Genomic DNA, 11,585 nt, shown 5'->3' on the forward strand with positions numbered 1-11,585 from the left:
TCTCATACAAATTATAAAAAGCTAACAAATGCTTATTAATTTATAGAAAGATCAGTAATATTTTGGAAGGCTTTTTGAAAGCTGCAACACAAACATTACAAATGTTTTTCATTGGAGGTGCAGTTGCAATCCGTCTTAATTAATTTTTGGCTAATCTAGCCACGACGTTTATTTCTTTGGGTTTATTTTCCTATCATTGCGGTTTTCGTTGTTTAGAATTACTATTTTCAGGTTTTCCTTGATCTGACATTGCCTGTTATGTGACAAACAAACAACATTTCAAAGCGCTGCCAAACGACAGGAAAATAGATAATTGCCGGTAATACTTGCCATTTTTACCTCAATAAATCGTAGTTTGACGTGAAACATTCGTTTTTATCTCAAACATTTCGTTTTCAGTACATCAGAAAAACCTTATAGCAACTTATCGGCTATTCCTAATTCACTTGAGTGCTTTGTATTTGCACAATCGTGGCAAACCACTTTAAAACCTAAGATGAAACTTAACACCCTGATGAAGAACTTGGCAGTACTTTGAGAGAATTCCAAAACGGGAATACTTTCTCAGAGTTTTTCATATATTGAAAAGAAAAACATAATATTAAACTACAGGCGAGCAATGCTCCCTTGGTTTTTATTTTTATTTCTATGTTTCACTGAGACCACTTCATCAATTAGTATTGCTACAATAGAACCTGTCTGTCTGTTTACGAAGGCCATTTCACATTCAGGCAAGTTTAAACATTACTCAATGTTAGTTCACATTTGACGGCTGACATGAATTTTAGCCATATTACGTTTTGGACATTTCGATTTAATCGCGGCAGGAAACTGTGAACTCTGCATAATGTTTTGACTAAATTCGTTGTATTTACAATGTGACATTGTGAAGCTTTTAAGATTAAACCTATTTGGAAACCTTTTAGCTGTTGTGAAACCCTTTTTTAAATTATTTATACTTTAAATTATTTATATTTTTTCTCCTATTACATATTTTAAAATGCTCTTCGTTCTAGATCATCTTATGAGTACTCTCGAACTCAATCTATGCAAGACGTAATAACTCGCTTTCCTCACTGTTGCTTAAAAAATGACATTCAAATAATATTGATGTATCTTTGCCTTTAGCAGACATATAGATGAATATCGACTTTATGAAAAAATTCCTGATATTCATCCTTTTTAATGGTTCGTTCTGCTAGATAAAACTTTAACCTTACCCCAAGGCTTACAGTATTAAAAGAAAATAAATCATTTGTTCATTACATAGCCTGAAGCTCGTATGATTTCTTGCAGTATATCCGCTTTATACATCGGAAATCGCTTGTTGTAACTTATCTTTTGTCGTAAATTTTTTTCTTAATAACACGAGAATGAATTATTTACTTTTTATGTCTTCACTCCTGCGTAAAATGCATTTTAACTAAGTTTATAAATTTGGTTTTTCTGGATTTTTTTTAACTCCTGGTGCGGTAATTTGAAAAAGGAAAATTAATTGCAAATGCATGAAGGGACCCAAAATGACTTACGCTTGTGACAGCTGCCTCACAAAGCTAACAGCGCTGAAAGCTCGCCGTTTCGCAATCAAGATTCAGAATTACGTCCTTCAAATATAAATAGAACTCAATAAAAAAAGGATCTTTCGAACGAGCGAAAGTGTGGCTGATTTCAGTCTAAGCTAGCCGACCCACGTTTTTTCGTGTTTTCGATACCTGGCGCGCGGACTACCTTTCATTACTCTTACTAAGATAAATTTTTCAAAGGTTTAGCTATTAGTCATAGAACTCATATTTCAACTCTCCAAAAACATTAAGATTGCACGTCAATCGCAGCAAACCAATTGACATTAGCAACAAAATTGCCGCCGGGTAGTTTTAAAAACGATCTCAACCTGTAAGCGCGTTAAAAAGCACCGGAAAGTGAAATAGTCGAAGTCCTGTGGCAGTAATAAAGCTTAAACTGTTTAGAAAGAATATTATAACTGCGGAATCTAATTTATAAGTGACACACGAAGAATCATTAACAGAAATTACCGCAGAAACCATCAAGTTTGGCTAGCCGTTTTTCATCACGAAAGAAAGAAAGAAATACGCTCCCCTTTTTTAAAAAATTTGACACGGCACAATGAAGTTAAAATTGCAGACGAAATACAAAAAAATTGCAATTTCCTCGTCTTGCACCTGCATACTATTTTAGAAAAGATTTTCATTTCTATGTATATATATTGAAGTTCAATCGAGCGTTGTTTATTTAATGGATCTTCGAATAATCCCGTGTCGTTCTTTTGTTGTTTCAGAAGACACCGTTCCATAATGTTTAGTTTTTCAATATTCAAGTTTGTTTCGGTTTGGCTTTTATTTCCGTCTCAGCCTTTGACAGCGTTAGCGTCGCTCGGCGGTCGTACCCTTTATATAGAATCTCCTTTATCACAATGTTTTAAATCGTGTTTTAATTTAAACACCGCAAAGCCGGCAGCATTTTCAAGAACGGCGATAAGATGAGGCCGCCATCTGATCTTCGTCGATGATTCGCGTTTCCGAGCCGGTCGCTGGCATGGCATGAGAATTTGTTGACTTTGTGGTCGAAAGATGAAAAGTCTCGCTGACGGAATATGGCCGATTTCCGGACTTGAAACAGCCAAATAAGATCTTCCTAAAATCTTTAGTGAGAAAAATATAAATTATTGGGTCGATTGCCGCCAAAAAGTGCGCCATCATACTTATCACCCAGTTCTCAAAAGTTGTCAACTGTATGCAACCTACACAGTAAACCTCGATAACGGTTATCGCGTAGTAAGAACTCCAGCAAACTAAAAGAGGGGCCACGAGCACTAGGATATGAAACGATATTTTTAGGTTCTTTGTCAGGATGTTGGTCGGTGCGTTGGGGTCTTGACTTCGGTGTGGGTTGTTACGAAGATGACTCGAAGCGATGATGAAGATCGTAATGTAGCAGTACAGCGTTATAGCCAAGGGGAGTACTGAGTTAAAGAGCCCAAGTAAAGGAATATATCCGTAATTAAAATAGTCTTCATTTGGTAGAAAATAAAGCAGCTGAAGAAGAGCGACAACCAGCGCGTATCCCCAGATACAAACAATGAAGAGAGCGGCTTTTCTCCGGGTTATGTTGGCTGTGTAATGCAGAGGTTTAGTGACTGAGTAGTATCGATCATAGCTGATTATTGTCAAGTTTGCAATGCTGGACGAGCCACAAAATACTTCGAATAGGATGAAGGCCTGTGCAAGGATTCCCCCTTCTTCTTCTGACAAAGTCTTCTCCATGGCCGGCAACGCTTGGAACAGACAGAGCGAGATTATCAATAGAAGGTCGCTGATGGCCAGGTTGAGAACAAAATAGTTATGAACTGTCCGTATTCTTCTGTAACAAGCGAATGCGAAGCATATGAAGGAATTGGCGCAAAACCCCAGAACGATGACCGCGTATGTGGCAATAGTTAGCTCAAGCGGTAGTTCGTCTTCGAGAAAGTTGTTATCATTCGAGCGTGCTGTGTTCTCTTCGGTCGAATTATTCATCTTGGAAACTGTCGCGCCTGCCGGCAAAAACTGACGAATTCGATATTGGTTGTCCTTTGAAAAGAAGAGTTTTACTTTGGAAAATTTAAAAAGACAATGTTGCAAATGTTGCAAATGAAGAAATAACCTTTTATCGCCGTACGTTCAGTGGACACCGGTCATGCCGGAAAAGTTTCCACGCTGCAGCACATGAAGAATTAAGTGCGTTATCTGGTTTCAAGACGAAATAGAACGTTCTTCGGCCTTAAAACAGTGAAGACAAAGGCTTGTTTGACAGAGTCGCTTCACCGGTTGATTTTTTCTTTCAAAGTCACTTTTAATCATAAAGAGCATTTGTTTATATAGCTCCATAATGTCATTCCCAAGGATCCTTGGTGCCCTGGAGACGCGCTGTGACAGCGTCACTCCCCAAAAGTTTATTTGCTTTTCTTGCAATACTCCTCAACCTTAATGTTTCCGATATCGCGACTTAAATCGTTGCTTTTATCTGCAAAAAGGTGCCGGCCAAAGAGACTAAAGCGCTTCAATCATTTTTGCCAAAACACCAAACAACGGGCGAGATACGGCCCTGAGATAACGGAAGACCCCTCGATACGTTTCACGTTATCGATCGAGATAACGCTTCAATCTTGGAGAGTTGCAATGGTTATTCTTAGCAGGGGCGTTACGAAACTGTGCTATAATTGACATGGATTGACATGCAGCACTAAAGGATTGATTTCTTGGGACAATTACAGGTGCACATAGGCAAACGAGTCTTATACTTCATGCAATATTCACACGCGTATACTTAAGTTAAGTAAACATTTTCGTCGACTTGCTCTAGGGATAAAACCAACAATAACACTCTCTTTCTGAGTTGATGATGGGCTCTCTGACAGAGTGTCACGGGAGATTGAACTTTGTAATTTTATCAGTTCTGGTAGATGCACTTAAAATGACAGATTGGAACTATCTTTAGCTTTTGATGCTTCGTGCATCGACAAAAATCTCTCAAAAGTAATTTTACTCTCTCTTGTAAATAAAAAGTGACCTCGGGTTCCTTTTCAGACTGGAAAAAGGTGACAATGGGTCTCATTTTCGTTCCTTCTCGTGCATAGCAAGAAAATTAGAATTAATTAAAGGTCTTGATTTTAGCTTTTTGACGGTGTCAAATAAAAGTCTAATTGATGCTTTTTAGGGGCAAAATGTGCTTGTGGGTGTTTCCCTAAGTTGATGGTATACATTTCCTTTAGTGTTTACCTACATTTTACCTCAGAAATTAAAGCAACAGGATTTTATTTATTGTATTAGCCTGAATAACCAGCTACTTTAACTTGAAATTGTTGAAGTTTTTCTCCATAAACTTATATTCCAAAAAATGCTAGCAGATGCAAAAGTTGTTGTTATTATATATCTCTAGGCAAGGATATTACTTGCAGAAAATTTATTAATATTTCAAAGGAATCTTTGTTTGTTTATATTTTGCAAACGACTAAGGAAACAACATGTCAATTTATTGTCAAACGCCGTAAAATTAAAATAAATGACACTCACAATGCCTTTGACATGTCTCAGTGTGCTGATAACGTAGAGTGTGAAGCTTAGTATTTTAAACATTCACTTGGAGACCTTTTTAGTCCCTGTTTTGATTAAGTGGCAATCATTTAAAACTTACAATTATAGCTTGTCGAGAAGATAGATTATGAGAATAAAAGAATTCATCAAGTGCAAAACAAGATTCTTAGAACTATATTTAAAAAGGAGATATGTACAGTGAGAATTAATAACGAAAAGAGCTCTTTTGAAGGTTGTGACTGGTTTCATCTCCCTGGCAATCGAAATTGAAATCTAAATGTTTTATGTTTTCTGAATAATAGATATCCCCTTGTCTTATTTATGTTTGAAGAAAGATTAAGGCCTTTGAACCTCACGGTTGGGTTTCTACACTGTCTGAAGTTTGATTCGCGGATGCATATAAATATTAACGGATAAGACAACGTGCCGGATCAGTATTAAAAAGATTGACAGTATTCAAATGACTGTTTCCGATGCGTTTCTTTAAACTGCGACAACCTTATCTAAAACAGCAGGCATTTCTTTAATTTCTTAAGAACTAACAGTAGTAAAGCGAAATATAAAAGGGGAATATATTTTTGGATATTCATTCCTCTGCCGGAAAATTCTAGTTTATAGTACATCAATCGTTTTGTATGAAAAATAATGTTTGATAATATTTAAGGTGGCTGTCACCATATGTCGTCGTATAAATCTATAGGGTGCTTTTATACAGTTGTACTTGTTTGATTTTCGAAACTTCACAAAATTGGAGCCCTAATTACTTCTCAGCCATAGATCAATAGGAGCACACTTAACTAGTACTTTATCTTCGATCTATTTCAAATGCAGCAGTTTAAAATGTTATTAATCTACACCAGTATCTGTAAACATCTTATTTCGTGTTCCGCTGTCATCTGTTAAAACTGCAATGTGAAATTTAATAAATAAATGAAGATCTTAGCGTCGGGTAGAAGTTATTATTAAAGTTGACAAAAACTTTGAACTAAATTACTGTCTTGTTTGTATTCGGGGAAGTGACTCATAGCATTTTTTTCCTGATTTCACGGTGTTCACATTAAATGAATTTTTCCCATACTGATATTTTGTAGCGTCAGAAGACATATTTTAAATTTTATTCCTAAAACAGTGTAGCAGAACTTCAGTAAACGAGCGAATACTTGAAAGAGTTTTCTAATTTAGCCAAGGCCTTCGATCCATATTTTCTCATGATAAAAAATTAAGTCATGTCGGCGTTTTAAACTTCACTGATAGCTCTTATTTGTAGTACGGTTTTTCTTTTATTAAATTTACTGTAAACAGTCACTTTGATTGCAGTTGACTATTGAGTGTAGGAGATCCTCCTTCCTTTCATGTTTTATTTTGAGTCAATTTTTTATTTGTGCGATTTTTAATAACCGGTGTGAACAAAGCTTGAAATTAACGGGAGCATATGAAAATCTCAAATAAGGTGAAAACATTTTATATTTTGAAGCATTATTACTGAGAGAATATTATTTGTTACTTGAAAATATGTGAAAATATGAAAAACATTTCATTTACTTCGTGCAGAGTCAAAATAAATTAGATATGCTAAACGTTTGGTGACTGTTGGACGTGGATTAAAAAGTTGATTAGATTGAAGTTGATCTTAGAACAACAGATTTGTTATCCTCAGGGTATTTCATAAAGAAGCGAATATACAGGTGGAAAGAAAATATGGCCACTATCGTTTTTTTTTTTTTTTTGACTTATGAAAATTATATTTTGTTTAAGTGTAAGCGAGAGTTTATTGTTAATTGGAAGAAAAGTAGGGGCTTTGCGTGAATTCCCCAAACATGATGCTGTTGACACAACATCGATGGCTTATCACTGAGCTTGCCAAACCTGCCAGGCCTGCTAAACCCGTCAAACCTGTTACCTGAAACCAGTCAAGCTTGTTAACTCTTTATTGAGACGAGAACATTACTTCTAGTAGCATGAAAGTAGGGATTTTTGCTTATTTAATTTAATTTTAGAAATTTAGCAATAAAGCTTATCACAAAAAAATTCATAATAAAACGAGCACCTTTACCAGTTTGGAATATTTGGTTAGATATTCATAATGTGGCAAGATTTCAAAAATAAAATTGATCATGAAATATTAGAAGTTAGGTTTTGACGGATTTTGAATATGGAGTCATTTAAAGGATTTTGAGAAATGTTTCGAAAAGCTAACAGAACCAAATTTGGTGACTTTTCTGATATTAATGTGATGCTTTTATTTAAAAAAAAATTATAAACTCACAAATTTTGTTGGTGTCTTGTATTCTATATTTTTCGAAGCCCGTCCAAAGGAAAATATTCAAATAGCCACTGTGGCATTCCATGTTATTTGTGTTGCATTTGTTACCTTGACGCATTTTTCACCCCCAATGTCAACTGTATATTTTCACCAATAATCAAGCTGGTCAGAAGTGATAGCTCGAATTTGTTTGTTTTTTTGATAATTAAGCAAATTTTACAACCACTATCGCAAGATAACATGTCGTTTTATAATTTGCATGTGTGAGCATCAAATCTCTTGAAATTTTGCTTTCTTCAGTTACTTAAGAAATGCAAGATGCCTTTTAATCAGTCATAAGCTTAGCTTCTGATCAGATGTGTTCGATTGGGAATAGTAAAAATTAAAGTTAAGGTGAACCAGTTCGACTTAGATTATCGATTCAATAACTTTAAGTTTCCAAAGCTTATAACTCCAAAAATAACCGTTTTCGTCACTGGAAATGTATGATCAAATTTCTGAAAAGTTTGCGACTTTACTACAGAAATGCAGGATTCCTTTTTATCTTGTATTCGGCCTGAAATGGCGAAATTAAAATAATATTGAATCATTTCGACGAAGATTATCGAGGTAGTACAAGCAAACGTTCACAGCATATCATTCTAAAGCATGGTAACGTTTCACTAGACATTGCACACATGAAAAAGGGACATAAAGCTGATTAAATCATAGTCATTATTTTAACAAGTTTTAAGAAATCTGGTTACTTGCGAATGCTTGATAAATTACGCCTAAAATGTTAAGAAAAAATCATCTCGGTAAAAGGAAACGAAACAGGTGGAAAATGTTGAAAATTATTACTTTTCACAAATTCAACAAAATGTTTGTCGACTAAAGCAGGATGACTGTTGCCTAATGGTTATTGACTTGGTGGGAGGCCAAACGTCATCTGTGCGTGGTACTTGTCTTGAAAAATGGCTCCTAACGATGACACACTGTCAAAAGTTGCAAATGTTAAGTAAAGATCTTTGTTTGAATTTTTCCATTTAATTATAACCAAGGTTAAATATTTGGCTAACGAGTTGCAATGAAGTGCGGACCTTGGCCAAGAAATAACTCACTGTGACAGCTTGAGAAGCTGAAATATAAAAGGCTTCCAAAGGACACCTGTTTCGTCTCTCACGATTATGAATTTATTTTCATCAAAAAAGATACTTTTGCTTACATGAAACATAACAGCAAACTCAGCGATTTAAGCATAGGTGAAAACCCTAATACTAATGTTACAATGGTTTTTACAACCAAGTTATTGAGAAAACGATTTTTGGAAAGTTACAAAACTAAGTATGCGTCCGCCATATTAGTAAACCCCTTTGGTAAAACAACATGGCCACAAAACATCCGGGTGAGAAACAAACAGATGTTGCTTTCAATGTGATGTATTCTCGCTTTGAAATGCTTAAGTCATCGTTTTCCATAAAAAAAGTAAAACTTTAATCGGTTTTTGTGAAGTTTGAAACACGTTTGTCCAGGGGGTCTCAACTTTCAAAAGGCTTTACCTCCAAATCGAAGCGTTATGGCAACAAATAATTTTCTCAGCAATTATCAACACTAATGTCTAGAATGTGCCAAAAGAACAGCCTTGCAAAGATCTATAGTTTTAAATTAAGAACTTTTATGAGTTCACATAAACATTATTTGTACATTATGATGAAAAAGATCTTTTAAATTCCCCTACTAGCTGAAAACTGTCAAACTTGAAATACGAATCATCACTGAGTTTTCCAACGAGAAGAATTTGACTGCTTCTTCATTTAAATGTTTTAAAACTATTTCTACTGAAGACCTTGTAGTTGATAATAAATCGTAACAAAACCAGTTTGGCATTTCCATCTCGTAACCGAACGACGGCGTGAAATTTAGGAGGTGAAATCTCCTTGCATACTGATACGTTGGAACCTAACGTCCCAGATACACATACTGCTCGATCATGGCTGCAATTGCTGATCCCTCTGCACATCATAATTAGAGAATCTTATCATTTTATCTTTTTAGCGATTGTCATTTCAATTCCTATGTCATTAGATCAGTTTTTATTAGATAAGTAGATAAGTATTATTAGGATTAGAATTTTCTATATTGTTACTTAATATTTTACATAGTTTTAAGTATTTTTAATTGTCTTTTAGAATGTATTCATTTCGTGTCCCCAAATTAGCATGGGTTTTCCCGAGCTACGTGGTTATTTGACATGTTAATAAAGTTTCTATTCCATTCTATTCTATTCTATAATGAGTCTCTCGTTGTATATTGGCAGAATTTTTAAAACTGTTGAGTTATTTCAATAACACTGGGACGAGGATTTAATAATAGGCTAAGAGAGAGTGATAGGGGAAACACCATATGGACCACAAACAATACTCTCCCTTACCCCCCTCCCCCTCTCCCCCACCAACCGTGAAAATTGATGAAATATGAAATTCTATTAAAGCATGCAAACAGAATGATTTTTGTACAGCGGTAAAATATATTTTACCTTGAATTAGAAGGTGATTTCACTTGTATTAATTGTAAAGTTTGGGATCAAATGGGTTTTCAGCAAGGAAAAGCTGTGTTGCAAAAGTATAGTACAGTTATGCCTAAATTTGTTTGGTTAGTTGTGTGACAACTCCTGTCACGCAGGCAATTCTGTAAATGTGACGCTTTCAAAAGTATATATTTTGTTTGACAGTACTAGTCCTTTTTTATCAACCACATTCAAAAAAGGCATGGTACATAGCTATCAATTCACCATATATATACGTTTGCCATGCTTAATTTAATTTTGCTGAATTTAATTTTTGATTATTACTGAGAAAATCCCCCAAGAATTGCATTTTGATGCCTCGCCGCTTTTTGTAGGGACTGATGAATAGGAAAACCCGCCAGGCCAACAAATGTTCGTGTTTTAGAACTATTGAAATGCTCATAAATACTTACATTTGTCTCAACGTGCTGGTTGTGGAATTGTGCTGATGTATTTTGGATCTTCAATAATCTAGCCAAGATGTAAACTTCCTTCGTGTGAAAAGAAAAAAACGCATATATAAACAGTCTAAGAAAAAGATGTTGTAAAACAGGACAAGAAAGAAGTCATACCACTGTCATGGAACTATTCTGACACACCGTAAAATTAAGCTCCCAAATCTTATACGTAAATGTCCTCCCGAATGTAAGCCCCTGAGCTTATATTCAGTTATAGCTTTTGAAAATAATACCTTTTTCAATCGTAATTCCCATGAGTTGTATAGCTTTTTTTGTATTTTAAGTTGTTTGGAGAATACCCAGAGCGACCGTAGGGCTTGTTTTGGGTTTTACATCGTTATGTTTATAGTTTTACCAGGTGGAATCCTTGTATACACCAAAAATACTTTTAGTCGCAGTATCCCGTACAAATAAAAAACCCAGAGTTTTGATATATACGCAAATTTTCATCCGAAAACAAGCACCGCCAACCCTACCCGAAAATAAGCCGACTTGAAAAGACGTTGACCAAAAATAAGCCCAGGGATTTATTTAAAAAAATACTGTACGTAAGATATAAACGTCCTTTTTGTCATCGACCATCAAATACTAGACAAAACAGTGACCCCCAGTCTGTTGATATAACCCATATGGACTGCATACCAAAATGGGCTACCTAGGTAATTGGCTATCCTGAAATAGACGTTATTAACCGGGCATTGCAAAATAAAAATAAACGAAAATAGCTTTTTCGACCTCATGACAGCATTGACGCGTCAATTTTCACTTACATCTGTGAATTTTTTTGCCATTTTTCATAAAACGCATTTTGTTACATGCGGTGGACAAGCAACTATCTTTGTTTTTCTTTCCTTTTTAAGAATTTATAGAGACCAATGCGAAAGACATAGATATCTTGTTGTTATTGACAAGATATACAACTCAAAAGTTACTCTTAGCGACCACTGCAACATCCTACTTTGTTATTATTATTCACATGTGTGGCATGTACTATATTTTGTTTCTGAGAACTGTTAAAACCCAAAATCCCTTGGTTAAAATTAATAGTAAGAATTGCGACCTCGCCATCCCCTACCCATAACTCCCTTCATCCCCCTCCCCTTCAATATTTTACTCTCCCCCTCTCTACACAATTTCCTCTTCAGCACTCCCTCCCAGCGCTTCGGTGGTGTTGTCGGGTGAGCGGAGAAATTGGTGAGTAACCGTGATTTAAAACGAAAAGAAACATA

The 11,585-nt window shown here is 35.3% G+C and overlaps 1 protein-coding gene across 1 annotated transcript in view; it reads right to left on the bottom strand.

Annotated features, from left to right (window-relative positions):
• LOC144629321 (D(5)-like dopamine receptor) overlaps positions 1-4,156 on the bottom strand; it is a 22,912-nt gene extending 18,756 nt beyond the window's left edge. The window contains exon 1 of the mRNA XM_078487558.1: positions 1,216-4,156. Coding sequence (XP_078343684.1) covers positions 2,481-3,533 — 1,053 coding nt within the window. The 5' untranslated portion in view covers positions 3,534-4,156 and the 3' untranslated portion in view covers positions 1,216-2,480. The remainder of the gene's footprint in view (positions 1-1,215) is intronic.
• Between the last annotated feature and the right edge of the window lie 7,429 nt (positions 4,157-11,585).

This window comes from Oculina patagonica, chromosome 10 (assembly GCF_052425735.1).
Source record: "Oculina patagonica isolate OP01 chromosome 10, crgOcupat, whole genome shotgun sequence".
NCBI classification, from domain to species: domain Eukaryota; kingdom Metazoa; phylum Cnidaria; class Anthozoa; order Scleractinia; family Oculinidae; genus Oculina; species Oculina patagonica.